Source organism: Bos javanicus, chromosome 24, assembly GCF_032452875.1.
Source record: "Bos javanicus breed banteng chromosome 24, ARS-OSU_banteng_1.0, whole genome shotgun sequence".
Lineage (NCBI taxonomy): Eukaryota > Metazoa > Chordata > Mammalia > Artiodactyla > Bovidae > Bos > Bos javanicus.
In genome coordinates, this window is record NC_083891.1 from 48251310 (window position 1) to 48276343 (window position 25034).

Below are 25034 nucleotides of genomic sequence, written 5' to 3' on the forward strand. Positions count from 1 at the left end.
GGCTGGATCTCATGCAGCAGCCAAGAGCCAAAACCTGAATCCGGAAATCAGCTGGAGAACGTGTGTCTGCTTGCGTGACCATCCTTCCCGTGGTCCGCGCAGCCTCCAGGGAGCCTGTCGAGGGTTTGGGGGAGTCAGCATTCACGGTCTCGCAGCATTTCTGGAACCCCTCAGGCCGCTTCTTGTCCTGTTTTGGATCCATTACGATCGAAAACTCAACAAACTCTTAAGTGTTGGTGAATAACTGTGTCCTAAAAAAGCTCTCAGTAATCCAGGGTTTTGAAATTCAAGTGTTCTCTAAACATACTAGGAAGTTGTCTTTATTATCCACAACACGTTCAAGGCTCCGAAAGCCCTTTGTGGTCTCAGCCCGTGCATTTACTTGGGTCTTTGTTGAGCGACCTCACTCACTTCACTTTGTGTGTCTAAGGCTGGTGATTTGGTAGAGGACCCTTGTACTAGTTCTGATGGTGAAGCCGTGTGCAATCTCTGCTTTTTCTGCTCAGTCTGCTCCCCCTGGAAAGCACTGATTTCCAGACAGTGGAAGGGACGCCAGACCAGCTTTAAAGCCCCTTCCTGTCAGGAGCAGGGGTTGGGGGGTGTCCCTGCTAGGAAGGGACCTAGTGGTAAGAATGGTTCTAGCTTTCTCAACTTCCAGGTGGGCTGTGGGGAGCTTTGAGGACAAGAGTGGACAGTGGAGGTGTCCCTGCAGGCCTGGGCCCCTGCAGCTGCTAGGTTAACCAGTCCTCTTGGAGACGGACAGCTTTTTATTTTTTTTAAGCAATGCCTCAAGGCATATAGGATCTTAGTTCCTTGACCAGGGATGGAACTTATGTCCTATGCAGTGAAAGTGCAGAGTCCTAACCCCTGGACTGCCAGGGAATTCCTCCTAGGGACAGCAGTTTTATTGGTGGACTTTAATAGATATCCATGGAACACTGGTCAAACTTTATGTTAAGCTTCTCAGGGAGAGGGCCTGAGCTGTTACTGAGGGCGTCATGCTTCTATGGAGGGTGACCAGGCAGCGTCCAAGGCTGAACCATCCCCTCCCAGGCAACCCGCTGGGCCTTACACATTGTATCATTAAAAGCTAGTCATGTCCTTAGAGACTGAGTATAGCGTGTGTCCTACTGGACACATCATTAACAGGGCCGCAGAATCACGTTATCGCCTACCGTCTTCACCAAATTTAGGAATAGTCTGGTGTCCAAAAAGAAAACATGTCTTTGGAAGGAGGTATTCCTTGGAGGCGCAGGCCCTTTAAACCGTCTGTGTCTGGGGACCCCCTGTATGTCTCAGTGCTGGAGTTAGGGACATAGACACCTGCAGTCGGTCTTATTCTGCTTTATGATAGATTTTGTTAACTCCATGTTGGGAAATGGGGCTGGAGTGGTAGGCTGGGTCCAATTTTCCACTTTCTCCTGAGTGGTAAGGTCTAGGTATGAACTGACACCCAGCATGGCGCCAGTTACAATGCTGGACAATTAGGCACAATACTGGCCCTTCTCTGGGCCTGAGTCTCCTTCCCGACCCCCCAGGAGGAATCACAGCTTCCTCTTCACTCGATAAAGGCCAGCCGGCACCCCACTGACTGCTCGAGAGCTTGGGAGAGGGCAGGATGGATGAGGGAGTGCCTCCAGGAGGGGGAGGGCTTCTCAGGTGGGGTCCCCATCTCTGCCTCCAGCAGCGTCGTCTCACCGAGCCCATCTGTCCTCTGCCTCCCGCAGCCCAGGCCCCTGAGTGGGAGGGATGGAGAACTCTTCAGCAGCGTCCGCCTCCTCCGAGGCCGGGAGCAGCCGCTCCCAGGAGATCGAGGAGCTGGAGCGCTTCATTGACAGCTACGTGCTGGAGTACCAGGTGCAGGGGCTGCTGGCCGACAAGACGGAGGGTGACGGCGAGAGCGAGAAGACGCAGTCCCACGTCTCCCAGGTAACACCACCCAGGAGGGCATGGGGCTCAGCAAGCTCAGAGGGGTGCTAAGGGGCCCTGGCTCCAGGCAGCGTCCCTGCCAAGTGCGGCCCTAGATTGCCAAGGTGGGGATGGCCCCCTAACCAGAGTGTGGGATCCAGGCAGGAAGCCCCCGGCTGTGCACTCCTGGCCCCTCTGACCCCACTGGGCAGCTTGGGCCTGGCAGACTCACAATTCATGGAACCCTCGTTTATTGAGCACCTGCTGTGTGCAAGGCACTGCTCCCTGCTCCATGAGCCACAAGCTCATGTTCTAGCAGACATCTGATGATTGAAGCTCATCCAAAGGCACACCATCAAAAGTCTGTCACTTCTGAATGGGTCCTCTGATGTCGAATACAGGCAGTTGTTGGCAGCCAAAGATCGTGTCTCTCAGGCCTCACCCAGGGCTCTGTGTGCCGGACCTCGTGACGCACATGAAGCCTTCAGACCAGAATCTCAGGTCTGAAGCTCTGGAGCTTCCCTGCTGCTGGCCAGTCTGTGGCAGCCCTGGTGGAAGGTGAACTCTGCTGAAAGACTGTGGGTTGAGATTTGGAAGTTTCCACTTCTCCAGAGTAGAATGTGAACCATTAACGGAAGCGACCGTGTCAAGTGTATCTTTGCTGAGCATGATAAATCCTCAGTAGATCATTGTTCAAAAGTTGGTTCCATATTGCTTCTAGCTGCCTGTGTGACCTCAGGCAAGCAGACCCCTCAACTTCTCTGAGGCTTGGCTTTCTTATCTGGTGAATGAGGATGATCCTGCCATCTCAGGAATGTTGGAAGTTCAGAGGTGATCAGATCAGATCAGATCAGATCAGTCGCTCAGTCGTGTCCGACTCTTTGCGACCCCATGAATCGCAACACGCCAGGCCTCCCTATCCATCACCAACTCCCGGAGTTCACTCAGACTCACGTCTATTGAGTCAGTGATGCCATCCAGCCATCTCATCCTCTGTCGTCCCCTTCTCCTCCTGCCCCCAATCCCTCCCAGCATCAGAGTCTTTTCCAATGAGTCAACTCTTCACATGAGGTGGCCAAAATACTGGAGTTTCAGCTTTAGCATCATTCCTTCCAAAGAAATCCCAGGGCTGATCTCCTTCAGAATGGACTGGTTGGATCTCCTTGCAGTCCAAGGGACTCTCAAGAGTCTTCTCCAACACCACAGTTCAAAAGCATCAATTCTTTGGCGCTCAGCCTTCTTCACAGTCCAACTCTCACATCCATACATGACCACAGGAAAAACCATAGCCTTGACTAGATGGACCTTTGTTGGCAAAGTAATGTCTCTACTTTTGAATATGCTATCTAGGTTGGTCATCACTTTCCTTCCAAGGAGTAAGCGTCTTTTAATTTCATGGCTGCTGTCACCATCTGTAGTGATTTTGGAGCCCAGAAAAATAAAGTCTGACACTGTTTCCACTGTTTCCCCATCTATTTCCCATGAAGTGATGGGACCGGATGCCATGATCTTAGTTTTCTGAATGTTGAGCTTTAAGCCAACTTTTTCACTCTCCTCTTTCACTTTCATCAAGAGGCTTTTAGTTTCTCTTCACTTTCTGCCATAAGGGTGGTGTCATCTGCATATCTGAGGTTATTGATATTTCTCCCGGCAATCTTGATTCCAGCTTGTGTTTCTTCCAGTCCAGCGTTTCTCATGATGTACTGCATATAAGTTAAATAAACAGGGTGACAATATACAGCCTTGATGTACTCCTTTTCCTATTTGGAACCAGTCTGTTGTTCCATGTCCAGTTCTAACTGTTGCTTCCTGACCTGCATACAAATTTCTCAAGAGGCAGGTCAGGTGGTCTGGTATTCCCATCTCTTTCAGAATTTTCCACAGTTTATTGTGATCCACACAGTCAAAGGCTTTGGCATAGTCAATAAAGCAGAAATAGATGTTTTTCTGGAACTCTCTTGCTTTTTCTATGATCCAGCAGATGTTGGCAATTTGATCTCTGGTTCCTCTGCCTTTTCTAAAACCAGCTTGAACGTCAGGAAGTTCACGGTTCACATATTGCTGAAGCCTGGCTTGGAGAATTTTAAGCATTACTTTACTAGCGTGTGAGATGAGTGCAGTTGTGCGGTAGTTTGAGCATTCTTTGGCATTGCCTTTCTTTGGGATTGGAATGAAAATTGACCTTTTCCAGTCCTGTGGCCACTGCTGAGTTTTCTAAATTTGCTGGCATATTGAGTGCAGCACTTTCACAGCATCATCTTTCAGGATTTGGAATAGCTCCACTGGAATTCCATCACCTCCACTAGCTTTGTTCGTAGTGATGCTTTCTAAGGCCCACTTGACTTCACATTCCAGGATGTCTGGCTCTAGATGAGTGATCACACCATCATGATTATCTGGGTCGTGAAGATCTTTTTGTACAGTTCTTCTGTGTATTCTTGCCACCTCTTCTTAATATCTTCTGCTTCTGTTAGGTCCATACCATTTCTGTCCTTTATTGAGCTCATCTTTGCATGAAATGTTCCTTTGGTATCTCTGATTTTCTTGAAGAGATCCCTAGTCTTTCCCATTCTGTTGTTTTCCTCTATTTCTTTGCATTGATCACTGAAGAAGGCTTTCTTATCTCTTCTTGCTATTCTTTGGAACTCTGCATTCAGATGTTTATATCTTTCCTTTTCTCCTTTGCTTTTCACTTCTCTTCTTTTCACAGCTATTTGTAAGTCCTCCCCAGACAGCCATTTTGCTTTTTTGCATTGCTTTTCTATGGGAATGGTCTTGATCCCTGTCTCCTGTACAATGTCACAAACCTCATTCCATAGTTCATCAGGCACTCTATCTATCAGATCTAGGCCCTTAAATCTATTTCTCACTTCCGCTATATAATCATAAGGGATTTGATTTAGGTCATACCTGAATGGTCTAGTGGTTTTCCCTACTTTCTTCAATTTAAGTCTGAATTTGGCAATAAGGAGTTCATGGTCTGAGCCACAGTCAGCTCCTGGTCTTGTTTTTGCTGACTGTATAGAGCTTCTCCATCTTTGGCTGCAAAGAATATAATCAATCTGATTTCGGTGTTGACCATCTGGTGATGTCCATGTGTAGAGTTTTCTCTTGTGTTGTTGGAAGAGGGTGTTTGTTATGACCAGAGCATTTTCTTGGCAAAACTCTATCAGTCTTTGCCCTGCTTCATTCTGTATTCCAAGGCCAAATTTGCCTGTTACTCCAGGTGTTTCTTGACTTCCTACTTTTGCATTCCAGTCCCCTATAATGAAAAGAACATCTTTTTCGGGTGTTAGTTCTAAAAGGTCTTGTAGGTCTTCATAGAACCGTTCAACTTCAGCTTCTTCAGCGTTACTGGTTGGGGCATAGACTTGGATTACTGTGATATTGAATGGTTTGCCTTGGAAACGAACAGAGATCATTCTGTCGTTTTTGAGATTGCATCCAAGTACTGCATTTCAGACTCTTTTGTTGACCATGATGGCCACTCCATTTCTTCGAAGGGATTCCTGCCTGCAGTAGTAGATATAATGGTCATCTGAGTTAAATTCACCCATTCCAGTCCATTTCAGTTCACTGATTCTTAGAATGTCAACATTCACTCTTGCCATCCCTTGTTTGACCACTTTCAATTTGCCTTGATTCATGGACCTGACATTCCAGGTTCCTATGCAATATTGCTCTTTACAGCATCGGACCTTGCTTCTGTCACCAGTCACGTCCGCAGCTGAGTATTGTTTTTGCTTTGGCTCCATCCCTTCATTCTTTCTGGAGTTATTTCTCTACTGATCTCCAGTAGCATATTGGGCACCTACTGACCTGGGGAGTTTCTTTTTCAGTATCCTATCATTTTGCCTTTTCATACTGTTCATGGGGTTCTCAAGGCAAGGATACTGAAGTGGTTTGCCATTCCCTTCTCCAGTGGACCACATTCTGTCAGATCTCTCCACCATGACCCGCCTGCCTTGGGTTACCCCACGGGCATGGCTTAGTTTCATTGAGTTAGACAGGCTGTGGTTCTAGTGTGATTAGATTGACTAGTTTTCTGTGAGTATGGTTTCAGTGTGTTTGCCCTCTGATGCCCTCTTGCAACACCTACCGTCTTACTTGGGTTTCTCTTACCTTGGGCGTGGGGTATCTCTTCACGGCTGCTCCAGCGAAGCGCAGCCATTGTTCCTTACCTTGGACGAGGGGTATCTCCTCACCACTGCCCTTCCTGACCTTCAACGTGGGATGGCTCCTCTAGGCCCTCCTGCGCCCGCGAGGCTCTTAGGTCTCCTGCACCAGCAGGCAGGTTCTTCACCGCTGAGCCACCTGGACCTGCTCAGAGGTGATAAGAGGCTCAAAAACTCTAGAGGAGCAGGGTGTTGTCTGTATCTGGAGGTTCAGGAGGGTCTCTTCTGCTCAGGGTCTAAGGCCCCGCGTTGATCTCTTGTACTTGTCCACCCTCAAGCCCAGGGCTCCCTCCCAAGTAGTGAGGAGCCACATGTGGCCCCTGGTTTGGAGGAAAGCCAAGTGCAGCTGTCTGACTCACCATCTGGGTGGGCAGCAGATCCAGACCCTCCAGCTTTTAGACGGCCAGGATGAACTTGTGGCTTTCCTGGCACTCAGGACCAGGAGTGGCCCTGGGAAATTCTGAAACCAAAACAGTGCAGCTCAGATTGGGACTTGAACCCACACTCTTAGTTGAGATCACACACTTGTCAAGACTTCGTGAAGCTTGGGTTTTTGATGTCTCAGAAAGAATCCAGTGAGAGACAAAATGATAGGTAAGAAGTGAATTTATTTAGAGTGAAACATACTCCACAGAGTGTGGGCCATCTTGGAGGACCAGAGGCTCTGAAGTATGGCTTGGTTAGTTTTTATGGGCTGGGTAATTTCACAGGCTAATGAGTGGGAGGATTCTAACTCTTTCGGGTGGGAGGACGGGCAAGGATTTCCAGGCATTGGGCCGTTGCCCACTATTTAGCCTTTTAGGGTTAGCTCTGAACTGTTATGGTGCTGATTTATTTAGCTAATATATTACAATGAAGATATAATGAGGCTCAAGTTGAATCTGGAAGTTGAATCTTTCACCATCTTGGATCTAGGTAGTTCTAATCGGTTTTTGTCATGTCCTGTGACTATATGGCTTCCCTGGTATGTGGACTCTGGGGCTTCCCTGATAGTTCAGTTGGTAAAGAACCCACCTGCAAGGCAGGAGACACCAGTTCGATTCCTGGGTTGAGAAGATCCCCTGGAGAAGGGATAGGCTACACACTCCAGTATTCTTGGGCTTCCCTGGTGGCTCAGCTGGTTAAGAATCCGCCTGCAATGTGGGAGAGACCTGGGTTGGATCCCTGGGTTGGAAAGAACCCCTGGTGAAGGGAAAGGCTACCCACTCCAGTATTCTGGCCTGGAGAATTCCATGGACTGTACAGTCCATGGAGTTGCAAAGAGTCGGACACGACTGAGCGACTTTCACTTTCATGACTTAGGTTGTTCTTCTCGAGGTTGCGCTCTGTCCCCTTCCTTCCTGTTTCAAAGCCATGGTGCTGCCTGCCTTATCCCCATTGGAGGGTAGGGAAAGGAAGATCAGCCCTGAGAGAGAAATGGAAATATATGTGATGCTTTCCTGGTGTCCTTGAAGTTCTAAGATCACAGGAAGTAGCGAGCCTGTAATCTGTTCAGTATTCAAGCTGCAAGTGTGTAGTGAACACCTGCTCTGCACCTGGCGCTGTCCTAGGACCATGTACCCGGGAGTGAGCAAAAGAGAGGAGGAGCTCACCCCTTGTGGCCCTTATTCCGGTGGTGGATGGCAACTGCTCTGGGGGAAAATAAATCGAGAAAATGGAGTGTGAGGAGTGATGAGGGTCAGGAGGTGTTTGCAGTTGTAAATGGGATGTCAGGAAGATGTCATCAAAGGCGGTGGAGGCATAAGCCTGGATGGGAGTGGTCAAGGGCAGAGGGGCTGGTTGCTGGAACAAAGGCCTTGAGTAGATGAGAGGGCTTGGCCTTGGCTCCAGCCCCACAGAGAGGCATGGGGCTGGTCTGGCACGTGCTGCCTGTCTCCCCCACGGTGTAGGGGACTCCGGTGGCCTCCAGCAGAGCATCCCCTGAAGTTTCCTCCTTGTGAAATGGGCTCTTCCAAGAGAGGGGTCTCAGGAAGCTGTGAAGCTTCACCCCAGGGGAGCACTTTGCGAGTGGTAGAATCTCCGTTCCCATCAGGGAGAAATGGGAAGGAGGGGCCTTCCCAGTGCCTCTGCCCTCTCTGTAGGACCAGCTAAGCTCTCAGGACACAGAGCCTCAATCTGGGCCCTGCAGTCCCGGCTCCTGCTCCTGGGATAGGTTGGGCCTAGCCATGCCCGGATATCCACATCTGGAGCAGCTGTTAAACAGATGCTAGCTGTGAGGCAGAGTGTGGAAAACACTTGCACCATCTAGATGCATTCCTTAAGCCGCCTGCATTCCCTGAGGTTCCCTGGAAGAATGCAAGCACCTGGCAGGATCCTGGGGTCCGCCTGTGCGCTGCTGGCCAAGGGGCGTACATTCCAATCCTGCTCCCACCAACTACTCCCCCACAACCCTAAACAGCTGGAGTCCAGACTCCAGGGGAGGGGGCAGCTGTGGCGACTCTAAGCAAGGCCAGGGTTAGAAGTGTCGGCATAACTACTTCTTCGGAAAAAACACAATCTCTTTATTGACACCACTTAATGGGAAATCTTTCTGCTAAAGCACTTTTGCTTGTTTTTGCTTAACCTGATGACTGTTTTAAAGGGAAGCCAAAGACAAAAACAAAAAAAACCTCAGAGAATGTCCCAGGCTGCCTGTCTGCAGTGGTGTTTTGATGTTTCTGGGAGAGAAAATTGTTAAGAATCTTGGAAACCTAGAGAAGACTTGAGGGAGTGGAGAAGAATGTTGCTTTTCAGTGGGTGAGGTCGTTTTTTAGGATCTGAGAGATGACAGTTGACTCTCGGGAAGAAAATACCTCGAGATGCTTGTAGAGGGTGTTCCCCCTGCCCCTGCCCCACCCACAACTAGGAAGGAAAATGAATGGATGGATGGATGGATGGGAGGGAGAGAAGAAGAGAGAGAGGTTCCTTTTTATCCTAGATGAGTAACCCAGAGAATGTGTGTTCTGTTTCCCAACATGTTTGGGATATCAATTTAAAATTACCCCACACATTTTAAGAGTGCCTCCCTTCCAGTGGATTCCAAGTCCGCAAAGGCACATCCTGAAAGTTGTCCTTACTCTGTCCTTGGGAGGAGGGAGGTGATGGCTCTGTTCTGCAGAAGAGAAAATCTGAGATGCAGAGGTGGGACATAGCCAAACCCCACTGCACGGTGGTGGCTGAGCTGGGTCCTGGGATCCACCCCTTCCCCACCTACTTTTGGTTCCCTGCTGGGTACAGGCTGTGACTAGCAGGCTGCTGGGAGGTTAGTATACTTTTTTTCCCTGTGGAATGAGAATTGGGATTCCAAGTCTCATTGACCAGTAACCTTTTGAGGAAGAGATTGGAATGTTGTAAGTAGGGAAGTTTGGCACCTCTGATATTTCTCGATGGTTTTATGGACCATCAGCAAGCTTTAAAGCAGTGTTCACAGCTCTGGCTGTTCATTGGAATTGCTTGGGAGCTTGGGCAGGTCCCACCCCAGAGTTAAGTGGAATGGGGATGGGTCTGGGCACTGACATTCTTGTCAGCTCCCATGTGACTCTGACGTCCTTTTCAGGTTGATGACCACAGCCACAGGTGGACTCGTCTGTCTCCCTTCCCCACCCCTCCATGGTGAAGGGCCTGGAGGTCTACTCTCTCGGAAGGATAGAATGTAGGGACGTTGTAAAGAATAGATACGTCTAATGAAAGCATGTTTCCCCAGAATTCTTGGTAACAAGTCACATGAAGAGCCAGTGAGGGTGAAGATAACTTCCTGTAGTTCTCTGGGATGCTGTGAGGCCCTTGGAAGCCATGCCTTGGGAAGAGGCCTTACAGAGAGGGATAATAAGAGGATTCAGATGAGTGTGAAGTTGCTTTCTCACAGCATTTCCCTTCCCTCTTTCTCTTCACATTTTTCCTCGCATTCTGCTTTCCCTCTGCACTGTTCCCTCATCCCTCTTCTATCCCATTCCCTCATTTCCTCCTGCCCTTGGAATCCTTATTCCCTGCCGTGGTTGCTCAAAGGAGGAAGCGCTCAATGGTGGACCTCCCATGAAAGGCTTAACAGAAGTCAGTTTAAGGGGAACTGTGGGGTGGTTGAATATGGGGAGTCATTTTATCTTTCTCCTTATTTAAAAAGATAATTTATTTTTAATTACATAATTACTATATGCATATATTCTCATGATACTTAAGAATTCAAAGGCTAATTAGCTACTGCCTTATTCCACTGTCTTACCTCTACCTCCATCAGAATGATGAGTTAACTTCTTCACCTTTTTAATGACTTACAGAAATATATTATTTCCAAATCTTATATCATAGCTGGGGAAATGTTGTTTGAGAACTCACCTTTTTCACCTAGCTGTTTGCCCTAGTGATTCCTCCAGGCTTGTACATCTGCTGTGTTCTGTTTAATAGCTGCAAAGAAACCCACAGTACGGATGTCCCATAGTTTAACAACTCACCTATTGCTGGACATTCAGATCACTTTCAGAATTTCCCCTGGAGATACAGGATACATCAGCGAACACTCCTGAACGTGTCTCCTCCTGCACATGTAAAAGTGTTTCTTCAGGTGGATGCTGAGAAATAGAATCAGATTTAATAGCTGTTGCCAAAGTGCTCTCCAGAAGGCCTGTAGTATCGTTCACAGGACTACCAGTGGATTGAGATGAACGGTCTCTTGTCACTTTAGTTTGCATTTCCTTGATTTTTAGTGAGGCTGAGCCCTTTTAAACCTGATTACCAGTTGTTTTTAAAAACAAGTTAAATTTTTATTTTACTTTTAAAGCAATAGTAGAAAAACAGAGACAATCAGAAAACAGAAAGAAGCCCACCATAATTTTATGATAAAAACTAGTATAGTTTTTGTGCATTAGTTTTTTCTTAATATACCTCTGAAGAGTTGAGCTTCTAGCATACATGTAGCTTTTAGCTTGTTTACTTATTTAGCTTGGTCTCCTATACATTGTTTGGTGGTTTGGGCATAAAGTACAGTTGCTGAAACCGGCCAATTACCATTGGCTAAATAATGAAATATAATTAGAGCTAAGAATGATTAATTCAGGCCCTGTTCTAGGCTCTAGGGATAAAGTCATGAATAGAACTTACCTTCAGAGGGAGAAAGGCAGGTGATAGACAAAGAAGGAAACAGGATGTTAGAAGGTGATGTATACGTGAAAGAGGCAAGAAGGGCCCGGGGTGCTGGGCTGTCTAGAATGCTTGCTTAGACCTTTGAGTAAAGGTTTGAAGAGGGTGAGAGTGAGACCACTAAGGAACCAGCCTTCCAGGCAGAGGGGATGTCAGGAACACAGCTCTGGTGTGGGAGTGTACCCCACTTTGAGGAGAGCTTTGGGGCCAGTCTGGTGGGGGCAAAGAGCCACACCTGTGGGGCCTGGTCAGTGAGATGCTGGAGGGTTTTGAGCAGAGGAGAGAGGTGCTATTGGTTAGATCAAGCCACTCTGGGTGCTTTGTGGACAATCAGCAACATCAAGGGGCAGGGTGGGAAGGAAGCAAGGGACCAGGAAGTCCTTGGTTGGCCAAGGTCAGAGGTTGATGGCAGCTTGGAGCCGTGTGGGACCATGGAGGTGGTGAGAGATGGTCAGTTTCTCATACTTTAAGGCACAGACAGCATGACTGGCCTTGACAATAGCCTGAGCCTGTGGAAGGACAGACTTTCCAGAAATGAGGTGGAAGACCCTGGAAGATCAGTGTTGGGGAGGTCAAGAGTTCAGTTTTCAGATGTGAGAGGTTTAAAATAGTACTGGATTCTGCTGTACAACAATGGCAGAAACCAACATAGCATCGTAAAACAATTTTCCTCCAATAAAAAAATAAATAAGAGAAAAGGATAGTACTGGATGTTTTGGTAGAGATGTCAATTAAACAGTTGGATATACAGAGTGGCGTTCTGAGAAAGAGAATGACCTGGAGATTTACATTTGTAAATAGTGACATAGGGGTGGCATTTTAAACCCAGAGTGAGGGAGCTTAGACAAAAGGGTCAAAGACTGAGCTCCAAGAAGTTGGGACCCTGAGGAGGAACTACCAAAGGACAGGGAGAGGTGTCCATGTCAATTCATTTACTTTACATAACAATGCTGTGAAGTTCAGTTCAGTTCAGTCACTCAGTCGTATCAGACTCTGTGACCCCACGGACTGCAGCACTCCAGGCTTCCCTGTCCATCACTAACTCCTGAAATTTACTCAAACTCATGTCCACTGAGTCGCTGATGCCATCCAACCATCTCATCCTCTGTCACCCTCTTCTTCTCCCTCCTTCAGTCTTTCCCAGCATGAGGGTCTTTTCAAATGAGTCAGTTGTTTGCATCACGTGGCCAAAGTATTAGAGCTTCAGCTTCAGCATCAGTCCTTCCAATGAATAGTCAGGACTGATCTCCTTTAGGATGGACTGGTTGGATCTCCCAGCTGTCCAAGGGACTCTCAAGAGTCTTCTTCAACACCACAGTTCAAAAGTATCAATTCTTTGGCACTCAACTTTCTTTATAATCCAACTCTCACATCCATACATGACTACTGGAAAAACCATAGCCTTGACTAGACGGACCTGTGTCGGCAAAGTAATGTCTCTGCTTTTTAATATGCTGTTTAGGTTGGTCATAGCTTTTCATCCAAGGAGCAAATGTCTTTTAATTTCATGGCTGCAGTCACCATCTGCAGTGATTTTGGAGCCTAAAAAAATAAAGTCTATCACTGTTTCCCCATCTGTTTGCCGTGAAGTGAAGTGATGCTGTGAAGAAGATGCTCTATTGTTGTCTGCTCACGGGGGAGGAAACAGAGGCTCAGAGAGGTTGACTACGCTGCTTAAGGTCACTCAGTGAGCACGTGGTCAGTCTGCGGTTCAGACCACGTGGCCTTGCTCCCGGTGCTGTAGCAGTTTCTCTTGTTTTATTACAAGCAAGGGAAACAGTCTGAGGAAGGAAGGGACTTGCCCAAGGTGATAGACTAAGAGACAGAGCAGGAATATGAACTCAGATTTGCTGCTTCAAGAACTCAGGCTCTTGGGAATTCGCTGGCGATCCAGTGTAGGACTCGGCGCTTTCACTGCTGGACCTGGGTTCAATCCCTGGTCAGGGAACTGAGATCCTGGAAGCCTGGTTGTACAGCCAAAACCAAAAAAAACAGCAAAGAAACGAAAAAGAACTCAGAATCCTAATCGCTGCATTAAGCTGCCTCCACAATAGGAAAGTTGCTTGAGTTTTTTGTTAGTTTGTCTTCAGATTGGAGGGAAAAGGTTTTCTCCCTCTCTCAAATCTCAGCCCTTGGGCCGCATCCTCCCCGAGCCCCCCCACTCCAAGATTTTTCTGGAGTGTCACTGTGGGTGAGAGAGTGAGCTGCCAGGCAGTCTCCACTCCCGCCTCCCCTGGCCCCCCTCTCCTGGTCAGTGAGACCATGGACGAGGACAGAGGAAGCGGTCTTGTATGCTCCTGACTTCTGAAAGCCCCCACCTTTAGGCTATCCCATGCCTGGGCTCCGTGAGGAAGCCCCTTCTCCTCTCGGGCCCCTCACCAGAAAAAGAGGGTGTTGGGTGAGAGCAGTGGTTCCCACTAGACCTTCAAATCACTCCCCTTCCCTGCCCTGGGTGGTCCTGGCACCCCCTTGATTAAGAAGTCCTGGATAAGATGGCTTTTAAAATAATTTTTCACTTTGAAATAATTTCAGATGTACATAAAAATTATACTAATTAAACAAAGAATTCCTGCACATCCTTCACCCAGATTTTCCACTTGTTAATATTTTATCACATTTGCATTCTCTCTCCTCTCGACAGAGCAATTGATCAATAGATTCTGTATATGGAGAGATTTCCCCTCTATCCCTAAATACGTCAATGTGTATTTACAAAGAACAAGGACATTCTCTTACATAGTCATGAAGCAGATACAATACTATTATTTAATCTATAGACCTTATATTGCCCTGTTTCCCCAATAATGTCCTTTATAACAACAACAACAAAAAAATCTAGGTTCCTCAGCAAATTAAACATAGAACTACTATATAACCCATCAGTTCTACTTCTGGGTATATACCCAAAAGAATTGAAAGCAAGTATTTGGCCAGATGCTTGTACAGAATGTTCACAGCAGTATTATTCACCATAGCCAAAAGGTGGAAACACTTTTGTTCATCAGTGAATGATTGGATGAACAGAATACAGTCTATACATACAGCAATATTATTGAGGCTTAAAAAAGAAAAAAAGGAAATTCTGTCACATGGATGAACTTTAAGGACTTTATGCCAAGAGAAGTAATTCAGACACAGAGGATAAATACTGTTTGATCCCACTTCTGTGAGGCATGTGGAATACTCAGATCTGTAGAGAATGAAAGTAGAAAAGTTGTTACCAGGGTTTTGGAGGAATGGGATGGGGAGTTACTGTTTGATGGGGGCAGTTGCAGTTTGGGATGAAAAAGTACTGGAGCTGGATGTTGGTGTTGGTTGAATAACAAGGTGAATGAACTTAATGCCACTGAATTGTGCACTTAAAAATAGTTAAAGTGTAAATTATATTTTACTACAATAAAATAATGTCTGGTTCAGCATCGAATCCATGATCATAAATACATTTCGTTTCCAACATTTTCACTGGCTCTTTGAACTAATGCCTGTTTATCCCTTTTACTCATTCTGCCTCTCTTTTGGCTGTGTCACCCTGGGTCAGTTACTTAGCTATGCTTTGTTTCAAATTCCATGTTTGCAAAGTTGGGGGTAATAAACAGGCCTAGGGATCTGTGTGGAGTGAACGTTAATGTATGTAGCAGTCTTCGTGCCTGGGTTTAAATGAAATCTTTGTATGTCCTGGTGAGGAACCCTTTGCTACACATGTTGCAAGGGGCCTCTCACTTGTCTTTGTGAATTTTTTTTAACACAAAATTGTAGACTTTGATGGAATTTAAAACTTGCATCTTGGATTTTAACCAACTTGGAATGTGTTGTCCATGTGTGGTAGGAGGCAGACCCTAGGGTCATTTTCCCCTCACTAGCTCACTGGTTGTCTCGTCCCTGTGTTTATTGTTTACTGATGGTCTCTCCCTGCCCTCACGTGAGACACTGTCCTTATCACATACTAAGTTCCTATGTACACGTCTGTTTGTACATGGATGCAGTTCTATCAGCTGATCTTTTCCTCTCCTCCTGATGCAGCCTGCTGGTTTGACTCTGCCCTTGATACACGTCCAGGCTTCCCTGGTGGCTCAGCTGGTAAAGAATCTGCCTGCGGAGACCTGGGTTTGATCCCTGGGTTGGGAAGATCCCCTGGAGAAGGGAAAGGCTATCCATTGCAGTATTCTGGCCTGGAGAAGTCCATGGAGAATTCCTGTATAGTCCATGGAGTCTCATAGAGTCAGATAAAGCCGAGCGACTTTCACCTGATACACGTCCATGTCTGGAAGGGCAAGTGCGAGGAATTCAAACACCACTGATTACGGGCTCCTGCAGCCTCCCTACCTTGGGCTTTTCTCTTTTTACTCCTCCCTCAACCTTCAGTGGCGTCCTCTGTCCTCCGTCAAGTCTGCTCTCCAAGTATTGTCCATCCTGGAGAGCAAATGACTGATAACAGATTTTCATTCTTTTAGCATGAAGTATTTAGAATGTACTGATAAGAGCAGATAAAAGCATCTGTTTTGAGTACAGAATAAACCGTCTGTGCGCCTTGTTTGTTAAACTTAACCCTGTGCTGTCTTTGTTTCATCTTTTTAAATTAAGAAATAGGTGATAGTAGGTACGGAGAAGGCCCCAAACCACTCTGTGAATTCCATGGTCGGTGTTCCCCTGTACGGATTTCCCACCTTTCCTGCCTCTTTGTGTCCCACGACCTCTCAGGAGAGCCTCCTTACCCCCCAGGGAACTTGCTCCCAGCTCTAAACCCTTCACCCCAACGGAGAAGTGCGCTGGGCTGACCCAGGCATGGGGGCAGGGCCGAGGAGAGTGTTCCCCAAGGGGGCCCTTCTCTTGTTCTGGAATCATTTCATGCAGATGAGGACATTCCCGGAAGCCCTGTGTTTTCTCTAGGCAGTGGCTCATTAAAGGCAAAGGGGACGGAGAGGGTGGTGGCTTCAGCCTAAGCAGGAAGAAGATAGCTGGGCAGCAGGATCCCAGCAGATGGTGGGGAGCCCTGAGCAGGGAAGGGAGAGCTCCCAGGGGCTTCAGGCAGCAGCAGAGCGCGGATGTGGCTGGGGAGTTGGAGGTGGGGTGCCACACGGGCCCAGTGGGTGCAGCTGCTGGTACTAAGTGCAGGGTAAAGAATCCGCCTGCAATGCAGGAGACCCAGGTTCAAACCCTGAGTCGGGAAGATCCCCTGGAGGAGGAAACGGCACTCCAGTATTCTTGCCTGGAGAATCCCATGGACAGAAGAGCCTGGAGGGGCTACAGTCCAGGGGATCACAAAGAGTCAGACACAACTCAGCAACTAACACTTTAACTTGGGGGTGTCAGGAAAGTTGTACCTTCCTCCAACAGCTTTCCCCAGGGCCACAGCTGGGTCTCTGGGGTGGGTTTCTGTGGACTTTCGTTTCTTGCTAGCTTTCCTACACACATCAGCCCTCAGCTCACTGCTTGTCCATACGATGCGCTCAGAGCCACTCCGTTTCCCCTGCTGTCTACTCTCCCAGTGGAGACCCGAATGACTCAGGACGCTAGCCTCCTGACCAGTGGACTCCCCACACCCACGCTCCCGGCCAGTTCAGCCTTCTAACACAGCACTGATGATGCTCCCCCTCCCCGCGCCCCTCCTCCTACCGCCAAGCCTTCCACCCCCTGTGCACCCAGGAGGAGGCTCTGACTGCCTAGCGGGAGGATCCTGCTTGCTACCCCCTGCCCCTGAGCTAGCTGGGTCCACACTCGGGCTCACTGTCCTCCAGGGATCCGGGCTTGACTGCTTTCCTTCCCACGAGAATCCTTCGAGAGCACACTGTCCTTCTCAGCCTTGCATCCCCCCTCCCTTTCTTACTGTTCCTGGGCATCTCACCTCTCCTGTGAAGGGAGCGCTGGGTGCAGGTCCCACAGCAGAGGTGCTCAGGAAGGTTGGCTGCTATAAAGTTGAGGGTGACCTCTGACGAAGCAGAGACGTCTCATCCAGGGACTGAGGTGGCACGTGGCTGTGCAGAAGCCTCGGCCTCCCCTCTGTGCCTGCCTGTCTGGACAGCCAGTGTCGCTGCCTGCCTCTGCCCTGCCAGAGATCACGCTGACCCCAGGAGGAGGTGCCCCCACCCTCGGGTCACTGTTCTGCGGGGAGTCACGTCAGCAAGTGTGCAGCTGGGGTTGAAGTGTTTGGGATGCCCCATGGGAGGAAGCCTGTCTCTGCAAGGCTGTCCTGGGATGGGACGAAGCGTGTGGCATCTCGTTCTCCCCTGGCTGTTAGTCACTCTGCATCTTGAGCATCCTCCCTGCTCTCAGCCAGGCTCCAGCCAGGAAAGGAGATACCCATTAAGTATGGGAAGCAGTAAAGCAGAGGGATTGTTTTTACAGTAGTCCAAATATTTCACAAATATATATATCTAAACACATACATACATACATGGATTACTTTTTTTTTCTTGCCATGCCATGCGGCATGTGGGATCTTAGTTCCCCGACCAGGGGTGGAACTAAGTTCCCCAACCTGCAGTGGAAGCATGGAATCTTTAATCTTAAGCCCTGGACTGTCAGGGAAGTCCCTGGATTACTTTTTGTTTTGAAGTTACTTTTGGCTTATAGCAGATGCACAAAAATAGTACAGGTGTTGCAATGGGCCTGCTCCCGAATATGAACATCTTATGTAACCATAGTGCAATGATCAAAACTGAGAAATTAGCGTTGGTACAATGAGATTTTACTCGAAAATCACCAGTGTATCTACTAATGTCCTTTTTCTGTTCCAAGATCCAAATTTGCATCTAATTGTCTTGCTTTCTTATTCTCCTCCAACCTGTGGCACTCCTGTGGTCTTTTCTTATCCCTACAACCCTGACACTTTTGAAGGTCATTTAGTTTTTGGAAATTTCATCAGTTTGGGTTGCCTGATGGACACTGCATTTTTGGCAAGAACCCCTCAAGAGCGACATGGCCCTTCTCAGGGCGTTATGCTGGGAAGTCCATGGTGGGTATACGTTTTATTACAGATGATGTTGTCCTTGATCACTTGGTTTAAGGTGGTATCTGATGGACTTCTCATTTTCTTTCTTTTTTTTCCCCGTATAATTTAATAAATATCTTTGCAGAGATGCTTTGAAACTACAAGTATCTAGACAGAGGGAATATAACCCAGGGAGTTGATTATCCAGATGATAAAAAAATGAGAAACTAAACAACCACAGGAAGCCATTGCCTCCTCCAGGCCTGAGGCAGAACAGGTGGAGATGGTATTGCCAGAGCACAGGGTTAGAGGTCTTGCACAGGAAGCCTATCTGGTGAGGCTGGAGCCTTGCAGAGACCCAGTTGCTGCTGGTGACGCTGCCTGAGGCACAGAGAGAAGGGGGAGAAACTTCAGGGCTTCCCTCTCTTCTTCCTGTCTGCCACTGGGCCAACCCAACTGGAAGCCCCTGAGTCTGCAGGGTCCAGCCCCTCTGCAGTACAGAGCAGGGATGAAAGCGGCTTGGAGGGCACACTCTTCAGGTACTGGTGCCTGGCCTTTACCTGTCCTTCAAACTGAGCCAGACTGTCCAGTATGACACTAGCTATGTATGGCTCTTGAGCACTTGAAAAATTGACAAGCTCTGGACTTCCTGGTGGTCCAGTGGTTAAGACTCTGCCCTTCCAATGCAATGGGCACAGATTTGATCCCTTGTCCAGAACTGAGATCTCACATGCCACATGGCACAGCCAATAAATAGCTAAATAAATAATAAAAAAATTAATTGACAAGCTCTAAGCAGATTTCAAAATCTCAGTATGGAGAGAAGTATGTAAAATATCTTATTGATCATTTTTATGTTAAGTAATTATTGAAATAAACGGATTGTTAAATTTAATTTTACCTTTTTCTTTTCCTTCTTTAAATCTGGCTAATCATTTAAAATTACATCTGTGGTTCCTATTTATTGGCCACCACGGCTGTAGAGGACACTTGTACCAGCCTGTATCATCAGCATTGTAATAAAATGTCTTTCTTATACAAAAGTCACATCCTTGACCCACAGTCTTGAGGGTGTGTCTTGCCAAGGTTTTACACATCCAGGTTGGTGATGGCCTTGAGCCATCCACACTCACTCACAGTTCTGACCAAGTATGTCAAACAGAGATTGGGCTCCTCTGGTTTTTGTGACTCATACAGGTTGTAGGTCGAGGTCAGTGTTCGACATGAGCTGGAGAGCCTACCTCACATTTAAGACAATGGTACAAGCACCTCCATATACCTGGATAGCACATTACAGTGGACGAGCTGTACTGTTACTACTACTCTAGATCTATGCATAGGTTTTCTTTTTAGGTGTATTTATTTATGGCCGCTCTGGGTCTTCACTGCTGCATGCAGGCCTTCTCCAGGTGCGGCGAGCTGGGGCTGCTCTCTAGTTGCGGTGAGCGGGCGTCTCACTGCAGTGGTTTCTGTTACTGTGGAGCGTTGGCTTTAGGCGCAGGGGCTTAGTCGTCCCTTCGCATGTGGGGTCTTCCCGGACCAGAGATTGAAACCATGTCGCCTGCACTGGCCGGCGGAATCTTCCCCACTGGACCACCAGGCCTATGTACAGATTTTTTATGGCTTACAAAGGCCCTTCATTCCCACCTTTGCAGAGTCAGCCAGTCTTGCTGTCCCCATATAATCGGTGACAAAGTGGAGCCTGGGAGATAACGTTGATTTCAGTGGCTCTTAAACTTCCCTTGGAGGGCTCATCCAAATGGAGAAGACAGGTCCTGCCCTGAGAGAGTGATTGAGCGGGTGAAGGGTGGGGCCAAACACCCACTGTGTGGCAGGGTCTGGGGACGATCACACTGCTGGTGGTCAGACCACGGTGGGCGCACGAGAGGCCTGTGAGCTCTCATGAGGTCAGTGGTGGGACTGGGCTTGAGCTGGGCTTCTGACGGCCAGTCCGGGGCTCTTCCCCGGTGCCGTACCCTCCTGTCAGCGCACAGGTTCACCGTATTTAGGGGCTGGGTGTACGGGATGATCCCCACATACGTGCCTCACCTTTAGCTCCAACCTTGACACTGTAAGGGCTTCCCTGATAGCTCAGTTGGTTAAAGAATCCGCTGGCAATGCAGGAGACCCCGGTTCGATTCATGTGTCGGGAAAATCCGCTGGAGAAGGGATAGGCTACCCACTCTAGTATTCTTGGGCTTCCCTTGTGGCTCAGCTGGTAAAGAATCTGCCTGCAATGCAGGAGACCTGGGTTCGATCCCTGAGTTGGGAAGATCCCCTGGAGAAAGAAAAGGCCACCCACTCCAGTATTCTTGCCTGGAGAATTCCACGGACTGTGTATTTCAGCAAAGAGTCGGGCACAACTGAGCCGTTTTCACTTTCTTGAAGTAGGGGCTGGTATGGCTGAAACAGGGTTAGGTGGTCAAACATGGTGCCATTTTATTAAAATTCCTGTTTACCCTGGGTGGTGTCTGGTTGGCTTTGGAATGTAGCTGGATCTTCATCACATTGGTGGGCTTAGGCAAAGGAAAATGAGTCTGCTTCCTCACACATATGCCAAAGGGTCACCTCCATGGAATTTGGAGATGCCAACTCGGACCTGCTGGTAGAGAAGGATTTGTCATTGGACGTGGCCGAGCAGGATTTTATAACGGCTATACTTCAGCAGGGCGGGACCCTGCCTGGGGGGCCAGGGCAGAGTGAGGATGAGCCCGTGTGTCCTGCCATCACTGACCACTCCTTTCTCCCCTGCAGTGGACGGCAGACTGCACTGAGCAGCTGGACAGCAGCTGTTCCTTCTCCCGAGGACGAACACCCCCACAGCAGGTAGGGAACTAACTCTGTGCTCTGGCAGGGGCTTATGCTCGTGTCTGTCTGGGGTCCTGGGCTGCTCACTTTGGTGCTCCTGAGAGGTGGAGATGTGGGGAGAGCAAGAAGTGGCACACGAGGAGTGTGGTCTGCCATCTGGAAAGTTCTCCCTGAATATCCAGCCCACAGTGAAGCCTCCGCTCCCCAGAACACATAGGTTCATAAGGTTTATTTTCAGTAGCAGCGTTATTTATAATACAAACATCTGCAAACCACTCATGACCCATTGAGAGGGGAATGGATAAATGATGCATAAATAATCCTTAGAGTGTAATGTAACACAGGAGTGAAGTGAGTGATGGATGCTACAGCCTCACAGTGGAATATTATACAGCAGTGAAATGAGTGAACTGGAGGCTCACACATCAGCACTGGTGATGGAGCCTATGAATAATGGGTCTCCTAGGGTTTTGGTGCTGGAGGGGCACTTCGGAGATAACTTTTGCTCCAGGTTTGCAGAGGACCTGGAGGGGCAGCCCGTGGGGGTGAGGGAAGCCAACCAGTGTCCTGGGACCAGGCTGGAGCCCCCTACTTCGCCCCCTGCTGCTTCCCTGTGAGATCCCAAGAGAACCCCCGAGCGGGTCCTATGACTGGGAGGGAAGGAGGCACCTGCTCCTTGAGAACTGTCCCTGGTAACCCCCCAGGTCCCACATACCCGCTGGTTGTCGAGCTGTCCTTGTTGAGATCTTATTCTACTTGTGGGAGATGGTGGAGTCGGAGGCTGAGAACGCCGTGCATCTGTTCTCACGCTGTGCCTGTCCAGAGAGATAAGGGAGGCGCACGGACTTCAGTAGTAGCTCGCTCCCAGTTCCAGAGCGGCTGCGGTGACACGTTGCCCAGGCCCACTTGCTTATGTCTGACTTCAGTCCGTGCTGCTGCTGAAACCAGCTCTCCTCTGTTCTCTCCTGAGGAAAGCTGGTCTGTCCTAAGAGAAAGTTCTGGGTCTTTCTTAGGTGTCAGGCTTTGCTGTACCGTGCTGTGGGGGGACAGCTGTTCTGGGCAGCTCTCTCACATGCGTGTCCAGCTGATTCTTAAGTAGGACACCGTGATACCGCCTGGGTGAGGTGCTCTGCCGCAAACTCGGTGGCAGTTCTCTTTTGTCCTCAGCTTCCTCGTATAGAAACCAGAAGGCTCGATGGCCTCTGAGTGTCCTAGCTTCTCCACGCCATCTGCAGACAAAGAAGTTAGGTCTACGGAGATGTCATGACCTGACCAAGCTGGGACTTGACCCCAGGTCTCTCACCTGCCCTGTCCTTGGCCCTTTTCCTTGTCTTCCTGTCACACGTATCCTTCTGAGGAAGTCTTTTGTCCCCCTCCCTAGACTGCTGATGCTTGGTCCGGGACCCTGTTTATATTCCTGAGCCCCTCCAGCTCTTGGCCTAAGACTTGGCATGTCAGAGGCACCGATCACTAGTATCTGGGGTTTCCTACATGAAGATCCCCTTAACTCTTGAGTGGCAAAGGTAGTCTTGAATTTGAGGACTCAAGAATTAGAGAGAGGGCTTCAGGGGAGGGTTGAAAGTCTTGGATGGGGACATAAGAGGCTGGTGAGTGAGAGGCCAAAAAAACAGCTCTCTGTTAGTAGGTGTCTGTTTCTGGAATCTTCCTTTTGTTCCCTTCTCCTTTGTCTTTTGTCCCTACTTGCCCTCTCTGGTCCCATTTTCCCATCAGTCCGTATGTGTTTCGAGGCGGAAGAGAACGGTTATCCTCCCACGCGCTTCTCATCTGCCTCCTTCATGCTGAGCTGTCCCTTCACAGCTGGTGCCCCCCGCCTGGAGGAGAGTGGGTGGGGATGTGGCCTGTGGTTGTTCAGTTGCTAAGCTGTGTCTGACTCTTTGCAACCCCATGGACTGCAGCACGCCAGGCTTCCTTGTCCTTCACTGTCTCCCAGAGTTTGCTCAGACTCCTGTCCATTGAGTCGGTGATGCCACCCAACCTTCTCATCCTCCTTCACCAGGGCCAGGACTTGTGGGAAGGGGGTACCCTGGCACAGTGAGGACCAGCTGCCCCTCAGTCCCAGCTGAACAGTTGGCTTGGGGTAAGCAGAGGATGAATGAAATGCAAGATGAAGTACAACTGAAGTTAAAGAAGAAATTGTAAAAGGCTTATGCTGAGTCCTTTCTTGTCAGGATGAACTGAGCATAGGTCCATTGTAGGGGGGAGCACCAGGAAGGGGAGACAGGCTCTCAGAATGTAAGCCTGCTTTACTTCCCGATGTCCCAAGGCAGGCAGGCTTCGTAGCCTGACCTTCATGGATGGCCCGTGGCGCTGGACACTGCGCTGCAGTGCCTGGAGAGGCAAGAGTTGGACTGAAATGAGGTCTCCTGAAGTCAGGAGAACCTTTGTTTGGTGATGAAAGGCCTGATTGTAGACATTAGTGACTCAGTTAACGAGGGTACCCTTGTGGCTCCGGTGGTAAAGAATCCACCTGCAATGCGGGAGACCTCGGTTTGATCCCTGGTTTGGGAAGATCCCCTGGAGAAGGGAAAGGCTACCCACCCGAGTATTCTGGCCTGGAGAATTCCAGGGACTGTATAGGCCATGGGGTCGCAAAGAGTCGGACACGACTGAGCGGCTTTCACTTCACTGTTAAGGGTACAGACAGTAGAGTGGTGTTGGAAGGATGGGAGTCTTTCTTGCCACCAGCCCAGGAGCGTGTTCAGAGCTGGCGTGGCGGCTCGGCAGTGTCGGGCCAGCCTCCATCCTCCTCACGGTTCTGCCCCTTCTCTCGTGTTACCTGTGTCCCGTGGCCCATGCTGGCTTGTGTCCATCTTCCTGCCAGGCCTGCACCCACTCTGGGCCTCGTCTCCAGGAGCCTCTGGTGTCCCCTCGTGAAGCAGCCATCTTTTTAACATTTTTTTTGACTGTGAGGTATGTGGCATCTCAGTTCCCCAAACAGGAATAGAACCCACACCCCATTAGTGAAGGTGGGAAGTCTTAACCACTGGATCGCTGGGGACGTCCTTGCAGCCATCTTCTGACGCCCTCTGGTGGAGGGATCGAAGCTGGTCAGCATCTTCTAAGGAACTGTATCACAAGAAAAGCCCCACAGCTGGCCAGATGCAGGGCCCCTGCCCGTTCTGCCCTGGGGTGGCCCCCTGATGGAGCTGCCCACTGAAGAGTGCCTCTGAGGGGCGTGGCTCTGATGGCATGGTGCTGCCCAGACGTTCCTCAAGAGCCCCTTCAGCCTGGTCCAGCAGATGCAGGAGTCCTGGACCAGCTTGTCGGGACACCTACTAGCCCCGTGAGCACCCACTGGCCTCCTCACTGCACCCTCTCACCCAGGCAGACACCCTCCGCCTCATACTAATCCATGCTGTGGTCGGGATGTTCCATGGAAATATCTGCCTGCCCCTCATCCTGCTGGCCGGCCCTGATCTGGGTGCCGGGGCTGCCTCTACATCCCTGACCGCCCCTGGCCCAGGGCCTGGTGCACAGTGGGTGCTCAGTAATGATTCCTGCGATGGCTCAGAGCTGGTCTATGCAGTCATTCCCTTGCCAGCCCTGTCCCTCTGGCTGCAGCAACTGTGCTGTGCTTTCAGAGGTGGGAAGATGGTTGGCTCTACTATCCCCCTGGGAAGAATTTCAGGGGGACACTGAAGCTCAATCGAGGTAGCTGGGGTGGGCTGGCTGCCCTGGCACTTTCCCTGACTGCCGCATCTTGGCCACCTGTGCCCAGAACAGTAGGGCTGGCAGGAGGGTGCTGAAGCATTGCATTCTGCCCAGGAAGCTGTGTGGTGGTGGGTCTCAGACCACAAGCCAAAACAGGGGCTAGGGGCAGGCCCCATTTAGGGATTAGTTTAGCACTGGGATTACTTTTTGTTGTTTTAATTAATGTAAAAAATTGAAAACAAACAAACCAACCCTTGCCTTCTCTGCACCCTTTCAGAGGCACATGGTAGAAGTAAGCCAGGGTAGACAGAGACCCATGAGATGGGAGGAAGGGGTCTCGGAGAGTCCGGAACGAAAAATGGGCTCCGTGTAGCCCTGAAGAGGCCCAACAACTGCCTGCCATTGGGGATGGGCTGTGCTGGGGACTGTTT

At 49.2% G+C, this 25034-nt stretch overlaps 1 protein-coding gene across 8 annotated transcripts in view; it reads left to right on the forward strand.

Annotated features, from left to right (window-relative positions):
* The window catches only part of CTIF (cap binding complex dependent translation initiation factor), a 324350-nt gene that overhangs the window by 75473 nt on the left and 223843 nt on the right, over positions 1-25034 (forward strand). For all 8 annotated transcript variants that reach the window (XM_061400121.1, XM_061400115.1, XM_061400122.1 and 5 more), the window contains exons 2-3: positions 1728-1929; positions 20878-20949. In XM_061400121.1, coding sequence (XP_061256105.1) covers positions 1750-1929; positions 20878-20949 — 252 coding nt within the window. In that variant the 5' untranslated portion in view covers positions 1728-1749. The remainder of the gene's footprint in view (positions 1-1727; positions 1930-20877; positions 20950-25034) is intronic.